The sequence below is a fragment of the Panthera uncia genome (assembly GCF_023721935.1).
Source record: "Panthera uncia isolate 11264 chromosome A3 unlocalized genomic scaffold, Puncia_PCG_1.0 HiC_scaffold_11, whole genome shotgun sequence".
Classification (NCBI taxonomy): Eukaryota; Metazoa; Chordata; class Mammalia; order Carnivora; family Felidae; genus Panthera; species Panthera uncia.
Window position 1 is genome coordinate 21,999,555 of NW_026057578.1, and position 23,885 is coordinate 22,023,439.

The 23,885-nt window shown below is 42.8% G+C and overlaps 1 protein-coding gene across 2 annotated transcripts in view; it reads left to right on the forward strand.

Annotated features, from left to right (window-relative positions):
• SAMHD1 (SAM and HD domain containing deoxynucleoside triphosphate triphosphohydrolase 1) overlaps positions 1–23,885 on the forward strand; it is a 51,099-nt gene that overhangs the window by 3,772 nt on the left and 23,442 nt on the right. Inside the window, exons 2-6 of one of the 2 annotated variants that reach the window (XM_049650834.1) lie at positions 126–192; positions 11,149–11,221; positions 17,695–17,855; positions 20,742–20,857; positions 23,055–23,125. In XM_049650834.1, coding sequence (XP_049506791.1) covers positions 126–192; positions 11,149–11,221; positions 17,695–17,855; positions 20,742–20,857; positions 23,055–23,125 — 488 coding nt within the window. Of the gene's footprint in view, positions 1–125; positions 193–4,578; positions 5,755–11,148; positions 11,222–17,694; positions 17,856–20,741; positions 20,858–23,054; positions 23,126–23,885 lie in introns of those variants that run through there. The other variant, XM_049650835.1, reaches the window with a different exon arrangement.

A 23,885-nucleotide genomic window follows, 5' to 3' on the forward strand; every position in this document is an offset into this window, starting at 1 on the left:
TGTCGTGGGTGGTTTAGTAAATGCTGATTTGGGTAAATCTGGTGAATCCAAATTGAAAGAAACAAAAAAGCATATGGTATAATTGTTGAAACCATTCATCTTTTTTTCTCCCTTTTCTTCCAAAGGAAATAAAATCACAGGTTCAATACTGCTCCATCTTAATGAGTCTGATCTTGAAAGTCTTGGAATAAGGTAAGAATGATAAAATTCAACTTGTAGCCAAGCATACTTCTGACCTTCTAATTCACCTCTGAGGGACAAAGCCCATGACACTGATCTTAACTGTCCTCATTTTAGATCTACAAAGTGTTGGGGTGCCTGAGTGGCTGTTATGCCCAGAATTCGTGATCCCCAAATACCGCCAGGGAGCCGAGTCCGATGCAAAAGCAAAGAGCCTTTATTCGAGCTAGCTCGAGCTCAATCCCCTACCTGCACCAATGCAGCGGTGAGATACCAGGGACAGAGAGCGAGTTTCAAAAGGACAAAGGTTTTATTGGGGCCTAGGGGCAGTTGGTGAGGTAATGGCTTTGGCCTCAGCCGATTGGCTGGGGAAGGGTCCGAGTCCTGTTAGGCAGGTGAAGGGGGGGGGGGGTTACTCAAGGGGAGGAGGTGTGGTCAAGGTGAAGGACACAGAACAAGATGGAGTCGGCCGCCAGCGTAGTCCCGCCCTTTCATTCCCCCCTTGTCATGTAGCTTAGGGACCCAATCATGGGACCGGCCGCATTTATGGTGACAAGGGGAACAGAGTTTGGAGGTTTACGCAAAGTTCTGGGAACCAAGTGTCCCTGGGGTGGCTCTGGGACGTCTGATTAAGTATTGTCCCCGAGCTGGTGTCTGTGATCTGCCAGGTGATGTTTTGGGGGCGTGGGGACTCCCGGCAGCATGAGCAATGACAAACAGAGTTAACAGAGTTACCAATATTAGGTGGGTCGAATGCGCTGTAGCTTGAGCCTGAGCGGGTTGTGTTGGTCCTGACTGATGGCCCATCGCGTGACAACGTCCTTCCGGATCGAGGAGGGGTCCGCTGGCCGAGCGTGGGTGTGATGGACCCAGGTCGCGATGCCGTCTACCTTGAGAGCGGTGGGGGTTGTCAACACCACGATGTAGGGTCCCTTCCAGCGCGGCTCGAGAGTCTCTCGGTGGTGCCTCTTGACGTAGACCCAGTCTCCCGGCCTGTACTGATGAGGTGTCCGGATCGGGCCAGCCTCGTAGATGGCACGGAGGCGCGGCCAAATGTCCTCGTGCGCCCTCTGGAGCCCGCTCAAGGAAAGAAAAAGTTCTTGATCTTTAAACTCAGCAATAAGTTCAGCTCGAAGGCTGGGAATAACAGGGGGTGGCCTGCCAAACATGATCTCGTAGGGAGTAAAACCCAGAGTGTAAGGAGTGTTTCTAACCTGGTAAAGGGCGTATGGTAGGAGAGTCACCCGGTCCCCGCCAGTCTCCATGGTTAATTTGGTAAGGGTCTCTTTTAGGGTTCTATTCATTCTTTCTACCTGTCCTGAGCTCTGGGGCCTATAAGCACAGTGTAATTTCCAGTTTGCCCCCACCGCCTTGGCTACTGCCTGTGTTACCTGCGAGTTAAAAGCTGGTCCATTGTCTGATCCTACCATGGCAGGAAAACCATACCTGGGTAAGATGTCTTCTAGTAGCTTCTTAGCCACCGTCTGAGCCGTTTCATGCTTGGTTGGGTATGCCTCCACCCAGCCAGAGAAGGTGTCTGTAAATACTAAAAGATATTTAAAACCATACTTTCCTGGTTTGACTTCGGTGAAGTCGACTTCCCATTGGGCTCCCGGTCTGGTGCCTCTGAGCCTGGTTCCTTTTTTATTTGATGTGGCTCTCGCGTTGGTGAGTTGGCAGGTCTTGCAGGCAGATACAACTTGCTCTATTTTGGTGTCCTGTTGGTGAATCTTGATTCCGGCATGTCGGATTAAGTCTTTTAATTTTCGGGCCCCCATGTGAGTAGACCGATGCATGTGCTCTAATAATGAGACTCCGAGCTGGTCTGGCAGCACGAGCTCCTTGTTAGGTGTGTACCACCATCCCTTTATCTCCTGGTCCATGGGGAGTTTCTTGATCCGCTGTAACTCCTCCTGGGAGTATTTGGGCTGGTCTGGTAAAACTGGGTCTCCCGGGTCCGGTAGTTGTATGGTCATGGTGGGGACTGAAGTAAGGGCGACTGCCTTGGCTGCCTGGTCAGCCTTTCAATTACCTCTAGACATGGCGGCCAGCCGGCAGCCACTGGGTCTAGTTTCTTCTCAGCAAAACCTGGAACCCAGAGGCGGCAGTAGCCGGCTGATCCTAGGAATTCCCTCACTTCTCTTCGGGAGGTGGGAGTAGGGATCTTTAGGACAGTTTCTTTTCTGGCATCTGATAACCGCTGCTGTCCGCCCTCCAGGATATATCCCAGGTAACTTACCCTCTCCCTGCATATCTGAGCCTTCTTCGCGGATGCCGGGTACCCTAAGGCCCCCAGGATAGCCAGCAGGTCCTGGGTCCCTCGCTCACAGTCTTTGGCCGTGTCGGCAGCAATCAGGATGTCATCTACGTACTGTAGAAGGGTGAGTCCAGGGTGCTCCCTTCTGTACTCACCCAGGTCCTCGTGTAGTGCCTCGTCGAAGATGGTGGGTGAATTTTTGAATCTCTGAGGTAGCCGTGTCCAGGTGAGTTGCCCACTGTAGCCCTCCTCCGGATCATGCCACTCAAAGGCGAACAGGGGTTGGCTCTGGGGTGCCAACGGCAGACTGAAGAAGGCGTCCTTTAAATCTAGTACAGTACCAGACCCTGGAGGGCGCCAAGGAGCTCAAGAGAGTATATGGGTTGGGAACAGTTGGGTGTATGTCTGCGACCCTCTTATTTACTTCCCAGAGGTCTTGTACCGGTCGGTAGTCATTTGTGTGAGGCTTTTTGACCGGCAGTAAGGGGGTGTTCCAGGCAGACTGGCAAGGAACTAGTACCCCTAGGCTTCGTAGTCTCCGGATGTGTGGCTGGATCCCCTTCCAAGCCTCCTGAGACATGGGGTATTGTTTGATTCTTACCGGACTCTCTCCTGGCTTGAGCTCTACCAGGACTGGGGGCCTGTGAGCGGCTAGTCCCATCCATTCCCCCCCCCCCCCCCCCCCCCCCCGTCTCTGCCCAAACCGAGGGGAATTCTTGTAGCCATCTGTCTATATTATTCTCTCTCGGGAGCGCCTCCTGGTGGAGGAGGTATTCATCCTCCAGTTTCATGGTCAGGACCTGGATGGGGTGGCCCTTGCCATCGGTGACCTGAGGCCCCCGCTTGTCTGAAAGTTATCTGAGCTCCAATCTTGGTCAGTAAGTCCCGTCCTAACAACGGGTAGGGGCATTCTGGTATTACCATAAAGGAGTGGGATACCCGGCCCGTTCCCAAATCTACTGTTCTTCGGGTAGTCCATGAATACTGGCTCATACCAGTTGCCCCTTGTACCCAGGACTTCTTACTGGCTAGTTTTCCTTGTGGGGTGCGGAGGACCGAATGTTGTGCTCCGGTGTCGACAAGGAAGTCAACAGGGGTCCCCTCCACTTTAAGAGTTACCCTGGGTTCGGGGAGAGGGTCCGAACCCCGACTACCCTAATCACTTAGTTCATCTAGCTCTAGGACTTTTACTCGATCAGTCTTGCTTCCCTTCCCGCCGGCCCTTTTTGGACAATCTCGGGCCCAATGCCCTATCTCCTTGCAGTATGCACACTGATCCTTCTGCAGCCTCTGCTTCCCCCCCTTGGTGGTTCCTTTACCTTTTCTTGCGTCGTCTGCCAGCTGCCGGAGACGGCGGTCTCGTTCCTCCGGGAAGTCAGCAGTGGTAGCTAGTAGTATTCTGGCCAGGTCTCGAGTCTGCTTACTGCTGGCAGCCGCCATGGCGTGAGCCTGCTTGTCCTCAGGAGGCTCCCGGTTATTATATACCTTTTCGACTACTACCAGTAAGTCCTGCAGACTTTTTTCTCCTAGTCTATCTATTTTCTGTAATTTTCTCCTAATGTCTATGGCCGATTGGTTTACAAAGGCCATGATAACAGCTGCCTTGCTTTACGGAGCCTCTGGATCCATGGGGGTATAGGTACGGAATGCCTCCATGATCCGTTCTAAAAAGGCAGCCGGAGATTCATCTTTTCCCTGTTGTACATTGCCTACCTTGGCCAAATTGGTTGGCTTTCTAGCAGCCATTCGGAGACCCCCCATTAGAGTCTGGCGGTAGACCCGGAGCCTCTCCTTACCTTCTGCCGTGTTGAAATCCCACTGGGGCCGAGTTAAGGGGAAGGAGGCATCTATCTGAGCCTGGTTGGTGGTGGGATTCCCGTCTGCGCCCGGAACTAGTTTTCGGGCCCCATTGAGGATTCTTTCTCTTTCTTCAGTCGTGAACAGGACCTGCAAAAGCTGCTGGCAATCATCCCACGTGGGCTGATGGGTAAAAAGAACAGAGTCTAATAAATCAATAAGCCCTGCCGGTTTCTCGGAAAACTTAGGATTCTGAGCTTTCCAATTGTAGAGGTCACTAGTGGCAAAAGGCCAATAGTGATGGGGCTGATTCCCCTCTGCGTCTGGGGGTCCGGTGGCTCGCAGGGGCAGAATAGTGGAGTTGGCGGCAGAGGCGGATTGCTCCCTCTGAGCCCTTTGTCTGGTAAAGGGCGGGCTTCCCACTGGAGCATTTCCGCCTCCCGCTCTCGGAACAGCGTCTGCCTCCCCCTGAGGGGGAGGATGGTGTTCTTCTGGCATCCTAGAGGGGTTATACGGGGGAGGAAAAATTAATTCTTCTTCAGTACCCCCCTGTAGGACAGGGTAGAGGGGTGCTGAAGGCTGGGTAAGACTTTTCCTCTTCTCTGTCTCCTGCAAAGCAAGAATGGGTTTTGGCTCCGGAGGGAGCGGGGCTAGGAAGGGCTTAAGCCAAGAGGGTGGGTCTTCTACAAGGTCCTGCCAAGTGATAATGTAAGGGAGCTGATCAAGATGGCCCGTCTTAGGCTGAGAGATGATACTCCTGACTCGGTGGATGGTAGGGAGGTCAAAGGTCCCCTCTGGTGGCCATCCGACATTGAAAGTTGGCCACTCGCTAGAACAAAAAAAACTGCAACCGACCCTTTCGGACTTCCACACTGAGGTTGTTAGCTCTTCCCCTCACATCCTTAAAGTGATCAATCATAATAGTTAGAGGAGTAGTCTGAGTCTGTCCCATAACGTCCGTCCAGTAAGTCCACAGAACAAAACAGAGAAACACAAAAACAGACAAACAGAGGGCCCCTAGAAAGTCTTCCAACTCCATGGAAGCAAAACTGAGAGCTAGCTTAGACATTTGAGGGGATTCCACGTCCCTCCAAAACCAATGAGGGGATTCCACGTCCCTCCAAAGACGACAGCCTCATGCCAACCAGCGGGAGCGACCCGCCTCGTCTCAGACCTTTGAGGGGATTCCACGTCCCTCCAGAAGGGAGGATCGGAATGTCTTCCGAAACTCCCGGCCCGTGGTCCTCCAGTGCGTCCACTTAGACCGCATCGGGCACTACCAGAATTCCAGAAATGAGCTCACACAGAAAAGACAGAACAAACAGACACTAACCGTGGCCAGTCAGGCTCTCCGGGTCGGGGGTCCCTCGGGGGTCTTGGGGATCCCAGACAAGCCCCCAAATGTTATGCCCAGAATTCGTGATCCCCAAATACCGCCAGGGAGCCGAGTCCGATGCAAAAGCAAAGAGCCTTTATTCGAGCTAGCTCGAGCTCAATCCCCTACCTGCACCGATGCAGCGGTGAGATACCAGGGAGAGAGAGCGAGTTTCAAAAGGACAAAGGTTTTATTGGGGCCTAGGGGCAGGTGGTGAGGTAATGGCTATGGCCTCAGCCGATTGGCTGGGGAAGGGTCCTGGGGAAGGGTCCGAGTCCTGTTAGGCAGGTGGAGGGGGGGGGTTACTCAAGGGGAGGAGGTGTGGTCAACGTGAAGGACACAGAACAAGATGGAGTTGGCCGCTGGCATAGGCCCACCCTTTCAGGGCTTAGTCGATTAAGTGTCTGACTCTCGGTTTCGGCTCAGCTCATGACCTTATGGCTTTGTGGGTTCAAGCCCCGCACTGGGCTCTGTGCTGACAGTACAGAGCCTACTTGGAATTCTCTTTCTCTCCCTCTCTCTCTGCTCCTCCCCCACTTGTGTTGTCTCTGTCTCTCAAAAAATAAATAAATTAACTTTAAAATAAATAAATCTACAAAGTGTTTTAAAACTGAATCCCAACATAATTGTGTCTGTTTTTGCTGTGCAATCCTGTGTTTAATATTACTAATGATTCCAAAATTTTTAAAAATTTTGCTGACAAGCCTTCATGAAGTTTGCAGTGACCAACTTTTTACTCTCAAGTTCAGAATAATTGGATTATACACACCATAAAATACGTAAAGACTAATAGGGGGGCAATGTTGGCAAGAAAAATCAAGGCTACAACCTTATCTTGAACATATTTTTAGGTCTTCCTAAAGCTGTCTTAAGACTGGAATGTATACTTGGTATTAGATTTAAAGACATGATCCAAAGTAGCTTGTTCCTTTTTTGGTTGTGTGATTTGAGACAAGTAATTTAACCTTTCAGTTTCTGCACCTGTGAAATGGAAAATGATAATGAGACAGTGCATATAAAGTGATTAACACATTGGCCCTTAATAATAAATTATATATATATAGGTAGAGATCCCTATGTAAGGCTGGAAGTTGTAGGGGCTAGATTAGTGTGGATCCACTTTAAAGATCACAGTTGAGAAACAAATATTTAAATATTGCTTAAAATGGAGACTTTTTTTTTTTTTTTTTGAGAATTGGCAACAGTGGTAAAATAAGGTATTTTTTCTTCTGGAGTCCCACTTGGCTAAGTGTTGTTTGTGGCAACAGTAACCAAAGAATCAAAACAATTACTTCATACACTTACTTCATACACTGTTGTTTAGTAGTTGATAATAGAAGCAGATTGTAAGAAAAGATCACCTTAGGATATTTACTTGAATTTTAATAAATGTCCTTTGGATCAGAATCATCAGGAGTCTCTTTCATAATCACGTTTCAGTCCCCTCAACATCCCTCTTACTATTTATTTCTTAGGTATATTGAGTTGCTTACTATTTAAAAAAATTTTTTAATGTTTTTTTTAATTTATTTTTGAGACAGAGAGAGACAGAGCATGAACGGGGGAGGGTCAGAGAGAGAGGGAGACACAGAATCTGAAGCAGGCTCCGGGCTCTGAGCTGTCAGCACAGAGCCCAACGCGGGGCTTGAGCTCACGGACCGCGAGATCGTGATCTGAGCCGAAGTCGGATGCTCAACTGACTGAGCCACCCAGGCACCCCTAGTTGCTTACTTTTTAATTGAATTGCATTTATTCTAATAGTCTTGCTTTTATTTATTTAAAAAAAAATTTTTTTTTTACGTTTTATTTATTTTTGAGACAGGGAGAGACAGAGCATGAACGGGGGAGGGTCAGAGAGAGAGGGAGACAAAGAATCCGAAACAGGCTCCAGGCTCCGAGCTGTCAGCACAGAGCCCGACGCGGGGCTTGAACTCACAGACCGCAAGATCGTGACCTGAGCCAAAGTCGGCCGCTCAACCGACGGAGCCACCCAGGCGCCCCATAATAGTCTTGCTTTTAAAGAGAACCATATATTTCGTGGACTCAAATACTACCGATTTATTCAACAAATATTTATGGAGGGCCCACTACATGTTAGGAATTCTTCTAGGAACTTTGGAGACATGAGTGAACAAAATAGAATTTCAAATGAACATTATCTGGTTGTGCCCACCGTATAACTCTGAGGTATATTCTGCAGGACTTTTCAGGGCTGTGTGTTCCTATACAGCAGCTGCTAGTTACATGTTTAAATTAATTAAAATTAAAGTTTCAGTTCCTTACCTAGCCATATTTCAAGTGCTCAATAGCTACTTATGGCTAGTGGCTACCATGTTGGACAGGGAAGACACAGAACATTTCTATCTTAGCAAAATTCTGCTGGCTAGAGCTGCCTTTGAAGATCCCAGTGAGATTAGGCAAAGTTGTTCACAGTGGTAGTAGTTCAGCCAATTTATTAATATAACCTAGTACTGTTTTTCCATCCTTTCCTGTTTTACCTTTCCTAGGATTCACATCTTAAAAATAAATTACCTGTACATAAGGTCTTGTCTTAGATTCTGCTTTCTAAGAGGAAGTCCAGTTTAGAAAAGTACTGAAATTTTCTCAAGTTTATGATCAACTGTTGATTGAAAAGGTGTTTTCTTTTTGGTTTGTTTTGTTTTAATTTTTGACAGAGAGAGACACAGAATGAGAGCAGGGGAGGGCCGAGAGAGAGGGAGACACAGAATCCGAAGCAGGCTCCAGGCTCCGAGCTGTCATCACAGAGCACAATACGGGGCCTGAACTAATGAACTGCAAGATCATGACTTGAGCAGAAGTCAGCACTCAACCAACTGAGCCATCCAGGAGCCCCAATTTAAAAGGTTTTTCTAGGGGCACCTGGGTGGCTTAGTTGGTTAAGCATCTGACTTTGACCCAGGTCATGAGCTGTCAATGTGGAGCCCACTTCAGATCCTCTGTCCCCCTCCCTCTTCTCCCCTGCTCGTTCTCTCTCTCTCTCTCTCTCTCTCTCTCTCTCTCTCTCTCAAAAATAAATAAACATTAAAAAAAAAATAAAAGGTTTTTCTAAGAAATAAGAAACATTGGTACATTAACTGTATATGTCAGTTGTAAGACATTTTAGATTCAGGAAATGATGAAATATACATATGAAATCTTATAGTCTAACTATGGCTCATGGATACTTGAAATAGTGTTGTTGTTTTAAAAAAATTTTTTTAAATGTTTGTTTATTTTCGAGAAAGAGAGCATGAGCAGGGAGGGGCATAGAGAGAGGGAGACATAGAATCCAAAGCAGGCTTCAGGCTCTGAGCTGTCAGCCCAGAGCCTGATGCAGGACTCAAACCCACAAACTGTGAGATCATGACCTGAGCCAAAGTCAGATGCTTAACCAACTGAACCACCCAGTCCCCCGTGTTGTTGTTGTTTTAATGTTTATTTTTGAGAGAGAGAGAGAGAGAGAGAGAATGTGCGTGCGTGTGTGTGTGTGTGTGTGTGTGTGTGAGCGAGCAGGCGAGGGGTAGAGAGAGGGAAACAGAGGACCTGAAGTAGGCTCCACGCTGACAGTGAGAGCCCAACGTGGGGCTTGAACTCAGGAATCAGGACTTCATGACCTCAGGCAAAGTTGATCATTTAACCGACTGAGCCACCCAGGCGCCCTGGCCCATTGAATACTTTAAATTTTTGTTTAAGATACTGTATTTTTTTTTAACCTTTGTTAAACCAAAAAACCTCTAGGTTTTGGGTGTCCATTTTCGTAGATTTTATCTTTTTTTAATGTTTATTTATTTATTTTGAGAGAGACAGAGAGCATGTGAGTAGGTGGGGGGGCTGGGGGGAGGGGACGAGAAAAAGGAGAGAGGGAATCCCAAGCAGGCTCTGTGCTGTGCTCACAGAGCCCACCACAGGCTGGAGCCTACCATGGGGTTTAGTCCCATGAACTGTGAGATCATGATCTGAGCCAAAATCAAGAGCCAGACACTCAACCAACGGAGCCACCTAGGTGCCCCTAATTTTATAGACTTTAATCAGCAATTTCTTTGTGAATATTTCTTTTTGGGTTTTATTAAGTAATGAATACCGAGTATCAGTTCAAGTAAATACTAAGCAATGAGATTGGTTTAGGTTTGGTATTTTATGCTCTAACTCTTGGTTGTGCTCAACTGTGCAATGATACTTAACCTGACTCCGTTATCGCTGACCTGTAAGTACTTCTCAAGCTTGGCCTTTCCCTCTGCTTGTTATATCAAACTAATGAGGATGGTAGGAAAATAGGAAAACACAATGTATGCTGCTTTATGATTTATCAGCTGTAATAATGCCTCTATATATCCCAAGAAAGTGATTCTTAGATTGTAGTACGATTTAATATGATATAGAGGCCAATTGTAGTGGTTCTGACTCTAAGTGTATCTAGAACTTTTAGCAAAAGATTTATTTTTCAATCTAATTAGCTGTTAGGTCAGTAAATTCTGCCCCTTTACATGCTGCTTCTGTTGATAATTAGCCAAGTGTCAGGCTAATTTGCTTGGACCAATTAGGTAAATGAAGCCGGATAACCAATTACAGGATTTTGAGCTGTTTACATTAAATCCTATTAAATTTATTTCTCAAACTGAAGCATTATAAGGGATTACTGACAAAAGAAGATGGGTATAAGTAAAGCTATTGCCTTCATATATGTTGGATTTGTACCTAAGTCATATCCAATGTTCATAAGTCAGACTTGGACCTTTGTAACTCATTACCATAATAAATTTAAAAGTCTTTATCATGTGAACAAAGTTCACTTGTTCACACTAATAGACTCCTAAATGGACTAAATGGACTTATCATGTGAACAAAGTTTATCACTTGTTCACACTAATAGACTCCTAAATTCTTATAGTTAAAATACTTCTGATAGGGTAAATACTGAATTGATAATCAGTGATGATTTCTGTGACACCGGTAATCATAGTTAAATTTCTCTAGTTCTTGAGGGAGGGAACTGGGTCTTTATCATTAACTGCAGTGCTGAATACATTATTTAATCCCTCTCCAGCTCTGTAAGGTAGATAATATTTTCCCTGTGCTATGGATGAGAACATTAGTATACTAAAAAAGGTTGAGTGATTCTCCCTGCCCCCAAGGTCACACAGATTCCATGTGCAGATGTGAACCAGTTCTGATTTCAAAGTCCTTTTTCATTATCTCTATGCTATAATTCAGTGTACTACCTTGAACCATGCAGATTCAGGGTTGTGAGAGAAGATGGCAACTTCGGTTAGGTTAAAATAAGTCTGAAGTATAAATTGAGCGTTCAGTAGAGACGTAGGAGATGTTGAAGTCTGAGTTTCCAAGAGAGGAGAATCAAGGGCAGAAGCCTCGGGGGAGAATTTTAGAGGGGGCGTATGTTTGAATTATTAATTGTTCCTTTTAATCTGACTTCTCGTTCTATTAGTGTAGATAATTTAGAGTTGATTATATGCTATTATATACTCCAGGGATTATTATTAAGCAAATAATGATGGATTTGCTTATCCTGTTGTAATTTTAGTACCTTGGGTGACAGAAAGAAGCTGCATAATTATATCCAGCAACTGAAGGAAATTCATGTTGATGCAATGAAGGTAAGAAGAATCTGAGTTTATTATGTTTTTTTGACTTTTTATTTTATTCTTTAAAAAAAATTTTTTTTTCTAATGTTTATTTTTGAGAGAGAGAGAGAGAGAGAGACAGAGTGCAAGCAGGGGAGGAGCAGAGAGAGAGGGAGACACAGAATCCAAAGCAGGCTGCAGGCTCTGAGCTGTCAGCACAGAGCCTGATGTGGGGCTCAAACTCACGAACAGTGAAATCATGACCTGAGCCGAAGTTGGACGCTCAACCAACTGAGCCATCCAGGCGCTCCCTATTTTATTCTTTTTAAATAGGCTTTATGCCCAGCACGGAGCCCAGCACAGGGCTTAAACTCACGACCCTGTGATCAAGACCTGAGCTGTGGGCACCTGGGTGGCTCAGTCAGTCAAGTGTCTGACTTGATTTCAGCTCAGGTCCTGATCTCACGCTTAGTGAGATCAAGCTTTAAATCGGGTTCTGGGCTCTGAGCTCACAGAGCAGAGTCTGCTTGGGATTCTCTCCCTCTCTCTGTGCCCCTCCCCTGTTAGCACATGTGCCCATGTTACTCACTCTCTCCCTCTCTCTCTCTCTCTCTTTCTCTTTCTCTTTCTCAAAATAAATAAATAAACTTAAAAAAATAAAGACAGGATGCCTGGGTGGCTCTGTCAGTTTAGTGTCCGACTCTTGATCTCAGCTCAGGTCATGATCTCATTGTTCATGACTTTGAGCCCTATAGGGCTCTGCGCTGTCTGCACAGAGCCCGCCTGGGATTCTGTCCCACCCTCTCTCTGCCCCTCCTCCTCCTTGCTCTCTCTCAAAATAAATAAATAAACTTAAAAAAAAAAAAACAAAACAAAAAACCTGAGCTGAGATCAAGAGTTGGATGCTGAACTGACTGAGACACCTAGATGCCCCTATTATGTAAGGGTCCAACTCTTTTTTTTTATTTGTTTTTTAATGTTTATTTATTTTTGAGAGAGAGAGAGAGAGAGAGAGAGAGAGAGCAGGGGAGGGACAGAGACAGAGGGAGACACAGAATCTGAAATAGGTTCCAGCCTCTGAACTGTCAACACAGAGCCCGGCACAGGGCTTGAACCCACGAACTGTGAGATCATGACTTGAGCCGAAGTCAGACACTTAACCAGCAGAGCCACCCAGGCACCCCTGTGAGCGTCCAACTCTTGATTTAAGCTCAGGTCTTGATCATGTTGGGCGTGAAGCCTACTTTAAAAATAAATAACTAAATAAGAAAGAAAAAACATTAAAAAAAAAAAAAAAAAGAATGGGAGGAAATCTGCTTCTCAGTAATAGAATTGTAATTGATTTTTATATTTCTAAACTGCATTTTCTCAAATAAGCACAAAATATTTAAACCAAAAGAAAAACTAAAATATATTAAACATACAGAAAAGTGTAAGTAGGCAACTACCTAGCTTGTTAAATCTTAATATTTTACCTAATTTTGCTTCAGATCTGTTGTTTTCAGAACAAAATGTTAGAAACAATATAGTCTTTTTTTTTATTTAAAAAAAATTTTTTTTTAATGTTTTATTTATTTTTGAGACAGAGACAGAGCATGAACGGGGGAGGGTCAGAGAGAGGGAGACACAGAATCTGAAACAGGCTCCAGGCTCTGAGCTGTCAGCACAGAGCCTGATGCGGGGCTTGAACTCACGGACCGCGAGATCATGACCTGAGCCGAAGTCGGCCGCTCAACCGACTGAGCCACCCAGGCGCCCCAATATAGTCTTTTTTGTACCCATTGTAGATTCTGTTTCCATCCATTCTTCCCCCAAAATAAGTGCCATCTTGAATTGGGTTTATTCATTTTCACAAATGTTTTTTACTTTCACTACATGTATATCTATAGCTATAAACAATGTATAGTGTTGTTCTACATGTTTTTTAAGCTTTATAAAAATTATAAACAGTAAGTAACCTTTTAAACTTTCATTTTACATCGCTTTTTAAAAATTATTATTATTATTATTATTATTATACTTTTGAGCATCCTCCACATCGACACACATAGCTCTGCTTTCCCCTTAGTCAGAGAATAACTTTTAAAGTTGTACTGAATTTTCTTGTCAGCTCCGGTAAACTTTTGTGTCAAATATTAGTCCACAGGGTGGATACATTCCTAGAGTTTCATCTATCAATAGTTCTTATTAAAAAAAAAAAAAATTTAATATTTATTTTTGAGAGAGAGAGAGAGAAAGACAGAGCACGAGTGGGGGAGGAGCAGAGAGAGACGGAGACACAGAACCTGAAGCAGGCTCCAGGCTCTGAGCTGTCAGCACAGAGCCTGACACAGGGCCTGAACCCACAAACTGTGAGATCATGACCTGAGCCAAAGTCAGGTGCTCAACTGACTGAGCCACCCAGGTGCCCCTCAGTAGTTCTTATTTTTCATCTCCCGGCCCCTTCCGGACATTCAAGGCCCTGTTTTTTGGAATTAGTGTCCCAAGAATCATTTTTTTTTTTTTTAATTTTTTTTTTTTTTTTCAACGTTTTTTATTTATTTTTTTTGGGACAGAAACAGAGCATGAACGGGGGAGGGGCAGAGAGAGAGGGAGACACAGAATCGGAAACAGGCTCCAGGCTCCGAGCCATCAGCCCAGAGCCTGACGCGGGGCTCGAACTCACAGACCGCGAGATCGTGACCTGGCTGAAGTCGGACGCTTAACCGACTGCGCCACCCAGGCGCCCCCCAAGAATCATTTTAACAAGTGGTCAACTGCCCACCCTCCATCTCAGAAATTCCGATTGTGGGAATTTACAGTAGGCCTGTGAATGTGCATTTTTCACAGACTCTCTGGTATCATAATTAATGTTTCTTGATTGACTGGTGACAGAAATTTTATCTTATTGTTCACCCTTTTGACTTCTGTAGGTTAAGAAAACTTAGTTTCAGACCTGGAAGAAGGTGTAGGGTATCTAAATCCCCTTTTGCACCCTTTTGCAATGATCATCAGGTACATTTTTCATTAGCTGTGTTTGGTATATTTTGTACAGTATTTGAGTTATCTCAGATCTCTATGAGAATACATATTTCAATTTTACTCTTGCCAGTTAGTCTGCTTATTTCCCATTGAAAATCATGTTTGAAAAAAAAAATTTAAGATTTTATTTTTAAGTAATCTCTACACCCAACATGGGCCTCAAATTCACAACCCTGAGTTCAAGAGCCACACACTCCCCTGACTGAGCCAGCCAAGCTCCCCATGTTTGAAATATTTAATAAATGTGTTTGGTTCAGTCCTACAATAGTTTTCTTTTATAGGCCAAGTAGTGGTTCTTATAGCAAGTATTTTATTTGAATTAATCAAATTTTAGCCCTTTCTGAAAAAGTTACCTAATATTAAAATACCTCATTCTTTTCATGACAAATTAAATAGGGTGATCACTTATTAAAGATTATATTTAACAATTTTGTCCTGCAGTTGGAAGAAAATTGCCTGCAATCTATTTTGTCCTTCATTCCTTCATGAGAAGGGCAGCACAGAGTATTCTCTTCAGATAGGACATAGATAAGTTTTCTTTATTAGGTGAGATCATCTCAGATGATCTCTGTTACCACATTTTCACAGTGCAACAAAATTTGTAACAAAAAAAATTTTTTAATTGTTTTTTTACATTTATTTATTTTTGAAAGACAAAGAGAGATGGAGCACAAGTTGGGGAGGGGCAGAGAGAGAAGGAGACACAGAATTCAAAGCAGGCTCCAGGCTCTGAGATGTCAGCACAGAGCCCGACGCGGGGCTCCAACCCACAAACCGCGAGATCGTGACCTGAGCCGAAGTCAGACGTTCAACCGACTGAGCCACCCAGACGCCCCTGCAGCAAAAATAATTTTGAAGTAATGTTCAAGACACCAGTTTCGGGGCTCCTGGGTGGCTTAGTTAGTTGAGCGTCTCTTGATTTTGGCTCAGGCCATGGTCCCAGGGTCATGGGATCAAGTCCTGTGTCGGGCTGAGTGTGAAGCCTGCGTAAGATTCTCAGTCTCCCTCTGCCTCTCTCCCCCACTCACATCTCCCTCTCTCTTTAAAGTAAAGGTTAAAAGTTAAAAAGAAAGACAATCAGTGTCATTTGCTCACTTTTATTCTTTCTACGTTTCATCAAAAACAGAAAACTGCCTAACCATATTTATAAATTATAAATTACATTTGTTGCAAATAGATTTTGAAGTTCCTAAGTACTTTTTGGTCAGTGAGTCACTGTATAGTCATGAAATTGATAGCTTTAATGATTTTATATATATATTTTTTAACATTTATTTATTTTTGAGACAGAGAGAGACAGAGCATGAACGGGGGAGGGTCAGAGAGAGAGGGAGACACAGAATCTGAAACAGGCTCCAGGCTCTGAGCGGTCAGCACAGAGCCCAATGCGGGGCTCGAACTCACGGACCGCGAGGTCATGACCTGAGCTGAAGTCGGACGCTTAACCGACTGAGCCACCCAGGCGCCCCGATTTTATATATTTTTTAATGTTTATTTTGAGAGAGAGAGTATATATACACAAGTGTGCAAGAGTGAGTGAGGGGGAGGAGCAGAGAGAGGGGGAAAGAGGGAATCCCAAGCAGACCTGAGCTGAAATCGAGTTGGACGCTTAACCAACTGAGCCACCCAGACACCCAATATAGTTTATGATAGTGATAAAGTGACTTTATAGAGCAGGTGAAAAAAATTAATACTCACCAGTCATAAATCTAATCTTTGTTAATATACATTACATATTGCTTAACAAAGGTATAAATTCTAGTCATTACTTGACTCAGGCTGTTGATGCACAACTTGAATTGAGCTATTTTTTTTAAATTTTTTAATATTTATTCATTTTTGAGAGACAGAGAGCGCAAGTGGGGGAGGGGCAGAGAGAGAGGGAGACACAGAATCTGAAGCAGGCTCCAGGCTCTGAGCTGTCAGCACAGAGGCTGACGCGGGCTCGAACTCACGAACCATGAGATCATGACCTGAGCCGAAGTCAGACGCTCAACCGACTGAGCCACTTAGGCGCCCCTGAATTGGGCTGTTTTTAAAGGAAATTACTTCCTTATCACTAGCATGTTCAAATGTTGGACCAGATGACCCCTTTAAGCTTCTTTACAGCATAGAGCTTTTGTAATTCATATTTTGTATATATCTATATATGGGCATGGTACACTTAACTATAAGAATCTTAACATATGTATCTTGGGGCACCTAGGTGGCTTAGTCCATTGAGCCTCCAACTTCGGCTCAACTTATGATCTCACAGTTCCTGGGTTTGAGCCCCTCATTGGGCTCACTGCTGTCAGCACAGAGCCCGCTTTGGATCCTCTGTCCCCCCCCCCCTCTCCGCCCCTCCTCCCATTCATGCTCTCTCTCAAAAAAATAAATAAACCTTTAAAAAATGTTTGTATCTTTGCAATGGCAGTTCAACAGTAACCATTTAAAACATATTTGAGTTCCTACTGTGTGCCAGGCATTACGCTGCGTGATGAGTTCTGAGAATATGGCAGTAGACAAGGCCCTTCACCTCCCAGAATTCCATACATTTTTAAGGAACTTCATGGAAAAATTTGAAGCAGTTTGAAAATCATTCATCAGATCATTTATTAAGTTCCTTTTTTCTTTTCTTTTTAAAAATTTTTTTATTTATTTTGAGTGAGTGAGAGAGAGAGAGAGAGAGAGAGAGAAAACACAAGTGGGGAAGGGGCAGAATCCCAAACAGGCTCTATGCCATCAGCTCAAAAGTCACAAACTGCATGACCTAAGCCGAGATCAAGAGTCGGACACTTAGCCAAATGAGCCACACAAGGGCCACTCCTTTTTTATTGTCTTTCTCTTTAAAAGGCGGTTATGGATAGTTAAGATGTATCTTTATTTTAAGAAACATTGAGGGACATTATATCTTCACCTGTATTTAACCCTGTTTAAGCTTAGAGTAATAAATAATTGTAAAATTTATCTTCACTAAGTATAGGTATTTCTGAGTGACATTGAGTAGTACAGAATTTCATATTCCTGCCCAAGATTTCTTATCTATATGGTAGGAAGCTTCCCTTTCTTTCTTCCTCACTCCCTCTCTTCCTAATGGGTACCATATAGATACATTTAGGAAAAAAACAGACACATTGTCTATAGCAATAAGGCTTATATGATCTGAATGAGTGTGTTAAATGAGTACGTTTAACTTGAATACAAGACTAACTTATTAAAGACTAATCAAATCATATACACAATAAAAAAATTGAATTCCTTATTTTTCTATATTAGAATCCATTAAGAAGAAGTAAAATATACCCAGATCCAATATACTTGATCTGTCTGGTAGTGATACCTAAATAAGGTAATGATATTAATATCTTGTTATTTCCTGTAGAAGTATTCTTACTTGAGAACAATTGAATAGCTTTAATTGTGCACTGTAGATAGGAACGGCTGCACAAAAATTTTAGATGGAATTATATATTGTTATTGATATTAATTTAAACATTTTCTAGGTAATTAATGATCCTATCCATGGCCACATTGAACTCCACCCTCTCCTCATCCGAATCATCGACACACCTCAATTTCAGCGGCTTCGATATATTAAACAGTTGGGTGGCAGTTACTATATTTTTCCAGGCGCTTCGCACAACCGATTTGAGCACAGTCTAGGGTAAGAAGGCAGTTGATGGGGAATTTACAGTTATGTAAGTACTTTCCTTATCTTATGAAATAATGATCTTATCGTTTAGAGAATAGTTTTACAAAATGGTAATAATATCCATATTTTGTTGAGAAAATTGAGGCTTTGATTTACCTTGCTATATTTTATGTATTTAAAAAAAATTTTTTTAATGCTTGTTTATTTTTGAGAGAGAGAGAGAGACAGAGCATGAGTGAGGGAAGAGCAGAGAGAGACAGAATCCAAAGCAGGCTCTAGGCTCTGAGCTGTCAGCACAGAGCCCAATGCGGGACTTGGACTCACAAACCTCAAGATGATGACCTGAGCCAAAGTCAGACGCTTAACCAACTGAGCCACCCAGGCGCCCCTATTTTATGTACTCTTATAAGCCAATTCAGATCCTCACTGGAAAGATAATGAAAGTGTCTATTGACAGGCCATTTCGATGACATATTTGTTTAAACATGGGTTGGTTACTGATATAACTAATGTTGTAAATTTTATTATTTAATTTTCCTGTTTAGTCCTATAAAGAATTGTCCTTTGAAACCAGATAACATTATTTTAAAAAATTCTTTTTAACATTTATTTATTTTTGAGAGAGAGAGAGAGCATGAACAGGGGAGGGTCAGAGAGAGAGGGAGACACAGAATCTGAAACAGGTTCCAGGCTCCGAGCTGTCAGCACAGAGCCCGACGCGGGGGCTCGAACTCACACACCGTGAGATCATGACCTGAGCCGAAGTCGGACACTTAACCGACTGAGCCACCCAGGCGCCCCGAAACCAGATAATATTCTTAACCTAGCAGGAAATGTGTAAATCAGAAGAGCATTCACAAGCGTAGAAAAGGTGGCACCTCTGTTACAAACAACTAGTTGAGAATTTGGTCTGCTTTTCCATTATAGAATCTAGAACCAGGAGAACATGGGCTGGGGTGGAAAAAACTAGACAATTTTCTAGGTTTCATGGACTACTCACACTGTTTTACGTTTGTTTGTTTGTTTGTTTTGAAGTGTGTGTGTTTTGTTTTTGAAGTGTTTTTAATTAGCCAGAAGACAAGTGTCTATTCAGATGTTTATTCATTCATCAGCAAACATTTATTGAAAACTTACTAGGCCCTACCAGACCAAGGTAGCAGTTGTCCCAGCTTTGTGGAGCTAGGGTTTAAGCAGAGAAAGAAAGATACTGTATTCACTCAGGAATTACTTTCTGAGGGAAGTGCTAAAAGTGCATTTAACATTTGTTGGGCACTTTATCTTCAATCTATGTAACAAAACCAGAAGTCCTGCTTTTTTGAAAAAAAAAATTGTGGTAAAATACACAGGATATAAAACTTACCATCTTAACCATTTTTAAGTGTACTTCAATAGTGTTAAATATATCCATATTATTGTGCAACCAAACTCCAGAACTTTTTCATCTTGCAAAACTGAAACTCTTCTCCATTAAATAACAATTCCTCATTCTCTTCTCCCTCTAGCCCCTGGCCATCACCATTCTGCTTTCTGTTTCTATGAATCTGACTACTGTAGGTGCCTCATACAGTAGTTATCTATTTGTGACTGGCTTAATTCACTTAGCATAATTTTCTCAAAGTTCATCTATGTTAGAGCATGTGTGAGAATTTCCTTCTTTTTTAAGACTGAATAATATTCTTTTGTATGTTTATACCACATTTTGTTTATCCCTTCATTTGTGAGAGGACATTGGGTTGCTTCTACCTCTTTGACTTTTTTTTTTTGAGAAAAGTTTTTTTTTAATGTTTATTTTATTTTTGAGAGACAGACAGAATGTGAGTGGGGGTGGAGCAGAGAGAGAGGGAGACACAGAATCTGAAGCAGGCTCCGGGCTCCAAGCCCTCAGCACAGAGCCTGATGTGGGGCTCAAACTCATGAACCATGAGATCATGACCTAAGCTGAAGTAGGACGCTTAACCAACTGAGCCACCCAGGTGCCCCATGAACTGCGAGACCATGACCTGAGCCAAAGTCGGACGCTTAATCAACTGAGCCACTCAGGCACGCTTGAAAAAAGTTTTTATTGCAAGCACAGTGAGCATAAGGAGACGTCTTCTCACACGATGTGGCCACAAGGTCTGCCAATAATTAAATCTCTTTGACAACCCTTTGTTGGTTTAAATCATATTAATTACCTTCTTGCTATCAGGTGTACATCATTTCTGCCATGTGGGACATTTTCTTGGGAATATATAAGTACTATTCCATGTAGCCTGACAAATCCTCAATGATCACATCATCCACTTAGACTCGAGCTTGCCCAGAACAGGAGCAGGGAGAGCCAGACAGAGTTCTGGTGCAGAGTGACTGAGTGCTGCTAGGAACAGGGGTGTGCTTATACCTCTTTGAGACACTGCTTTCAGTGTTTTTGGTTATATACCACGAGTGGGACTGCTGGATCATATGGTAATTCTAGTTTCAATTTTTTGAGGGACCACCATATTGCTCACAGCAGTTGCACCATTATACATTCCCAACAGCAGTGCACGAGGTTCCAATTTTTCCACATCCTGCTCAACATTTGTTTTTTGGTTTTTTGTTTTGTGTGTGTGTGTGTGGGGGGGTTGTTTGTGTTTTGTTTTGTTTTGTTTTATAGCTTTTCTAATGAGTGTGAGGGGGTATTTCATTGTGGTTTTGATTTTGCCTTTTTCCTAATAATTAACTGATTGTGAGCCAATAGGTCCTGCCTTGAGGATTCTATTTGTGTTTCTGCCTAGTTCTCAAACCGACTATTCTGTTAACTTGTTGTAGAAATATATTAAAACATTTGAGAAACATATTAGAATTCTTGAGTTCCAGAAGTATCATCTTTCAAATGGAAGAGTGACTTTATGTTGTTTTGTTTCGCTTACTCTGCAGCGTAGGGTATCTAGCGGGATGTCTTGTTCGTGCACTGCGTGAAAAACAACCAGAGCTGCAGATAAGTGAACGGGATGTGCTCTGTGTTCAGATTGCTGGCCTTTGTCATGATCTCGGTATGCTGTACAAAGAACCAAAGTTGTTAACATCAAACCATAACAAGTTATCTCTTTTTGGAATTAAAAAATCTAATAATGGAAAGAAATATGAAAGTTGTGTTTAAAAATTTTTTTTAATGTTTACTTATTCTTGAGACAGAGAAAGACAGAGCATGAACGGGGGAGAGTCAGAGAGAGGGAGACACAGAATCTGAAGCAGGCTCCGGGCTCCGATATGTCAGCACAGAGCCCGACACGGGGCTCGAACTCACGGACTGTGAGATCATGACCTGAGCCGAAGTCAGATGCTTAAACCGACTGAGCCACCCAGGCGCCCCTGAAAGTTGTGTTTTAATTCTGCAGTTAACATTAATATAAATGTGCCATTGCTTCTTCCTAGAATGATTCATAAGCTCAAAGCTTTGCTATTATTTTTTGTGGTCTTTAAATGTATTTCCCACATTAAACAATTTTGCTACAAGTTATATGAAAGGACTTTCTTTTTTTTTTTTTTTTGGATATTTACATTTTTAATTTTTTTATTAAAAAAAATTTTTTTTTAGAGACAGAGAGTGTGAGGAGCTGGGGGTGGGGAAGAGGGAGGGAGGGAGGGAGACAGAGAGGGAGAGAGTGAGAGAGACAGGGAGAGAGAGAGAGAAAGAGAATCCCAGGCAGGCTCCATGCTGTGGAGCCCAATGTGGGGCTTGATCCCACAACCCTGGGATCATGACCTGAGCTGAAATCAAGAGTAGGACACTCAACTGATTGAGCTACCCAGGTGCCCCAAAAGGACCTTCTAATAGTGAGATTTTTGACTACTCTATTTAGGATGATATGAGTTTTATCTTTCCTTTATTCTTTTTGTTGCCATTTTCTGTCAGTTACTTCATCAAATTCATTCTTCTCATACCTAAAATACATAATCTTCCCTAGCAGATTAACAACACATTTAGAGAACTCCATTTCTCTCCTGACCCATGTGAGGTCTTAGACCACTTTAATCTAAGTAGAATATCATCCTTCTTTGACAAAGAAAGAGAAAAGACGGGTGCCTGCGTGGCTCAGTTGGTTAAGTGTCCAACTCTTGATTTTGGCTCAGGTCATGTCATTATCTCACTGTTTGTGAGACTGAGCCCTGAGCTGGGCTCCACACTGGGTATGGAGCCTTCTTGGGATTCTCTCTCTCCTCTCTCTGCCCTCCCCCTGTGCATATGCGCTCTCTCTCAAAATAAATAAATAAACTTAAGAGAGAGGGAGAGACTGTCCTCTTTTTTACAGGAGTTTTCAACCCCATGTCTTTGTAGTTTATTCCTACCTATTGGAGGATCCTGAGAGTTTGTGTGTGCCCTTAGGGTAGAGAAAGGGAGGTATCTGTGTTTGAACAGCCAGATTCTCAAGGGCATAAGGCACTCTCTTTAGCATGCCCCTTGGAGATTTCAGCAGGACCAGTACCACTCCTAGATGATAAATTTAACAGATTCTAGAGGGGATCATTGGGAAACTTTGTCAGTGTCTAGGAGTCTGAGCACGGCATTAATGAGCCTTTTTCTATAGGCTGTGACATGCAAAAAGGCCCAGGGCTGGTCCAGGTGGGGTCCCTCTTTAGCCAAGTAACTCACTTCAGAAATTCTGATAATTACAGAGTTGTGTGTCAACAAAGTTTCATAGTATTAAATGAGTGGAATGTTAAAATCACTTATGAACAAGATAAACTAGTGATCTCCACTTTTGGTTGCCCACATCAGCAGTAAAAACCCAAGCGTGTATATTTATTATAAAACGTATTATGTAAATTATACAATTTACATGAAAATAAATGTTTTTAAAAGGATGAGAGTAGAAAAATAAAGTTTTATTATTTTCTTCCTCCACCTCAGTGGATGATCTTAAAATGACTATTCTAATATAAATATTCAATCTGAAGATGCCAATGTTTTTCATTAATATTCCTTTTAGTTACACAGAAATGTCCTTTCATCAGATGTATGTGAGCTCTGACGACTCAAAGACCCCTCCATGGGCAGTTCACTTTCCTATATGTTTTTGTTTCTTATTTTCTTGTTTTAGAAAATAGGAAGGAAGGATTTTTGTTCCTCTTTGTAATGTACTTAGAAAGTATTAATTTCTGTTGATATTCAATTTTCGCTAAAAAGATTAAAAAATAGATTCACTTTTTACCAGTTTACAAGCAGTTTTAAGGCTTTTGTTTTTTTAGGTCATGGGCCATTTTCTCATATGTTTGATGGAAGATTTATTCCACTTGCTCGCCCAGATGTGGAATGGACGGTATGTTTTCATATATTCAATAGTCAATAAAGTAAAGACTATTTAAGCAACCATTGCTGTGTTATAGTATACTTCCCCATTACAGTTTTCAGGGTGCAATCATATACAAATACATAATGTTTCATTTGATCTCACAGTAGGCTATAAAGGAAGAATCATTATCTCCATTTTTATAAGTGTAAAGGAACTTGAAGCTCACAGAGGTGTATTGAACTGATACACAAAAAAATCACAAAGCTGTTAAAGGGTGGAGCCAGCAGTAGAAAACCAGGTTTTCTAGATGCTAATTTAATGCTTTTACGATTCTATCATATTATTGAAAAGTAAAATAATAGCTAACTCCATTTTTATCATGAAGTAACTGATACCAGCCAAGTTTCATTGTTTATATTAAATGAACCATTTTATAATTAGGGATTTGGAGGTGGCTGACCCATATTTTTGGAATCAGGTTTTGGAAAGTGAAGTTAGGCTGGCTTCCACACTGTATTTCTGGAATCTGGAGTAAAGGATATTAATATGTACTGAATCCTCCTTCCATGTCAACCTCTATTTCCTTCCTTCCTTCCTTCCTTCCGTCCTTCCTTCCTTCCTTCCTTCCTTTTCTTTCCCTTCCTTTCCTCCTGCCTTCCTCCCTCCCTTCCTGCCTTCTTCCCTCCCTCCTTCCCTCCCTCCTCTCTTTCTCTTCCTTCCTCTCTTCCTTCCTCCCTGTTTTTCTTTCTTTCTTTCTTTCTTTCTTTCTTTCTTTCTTTCTTTCTTT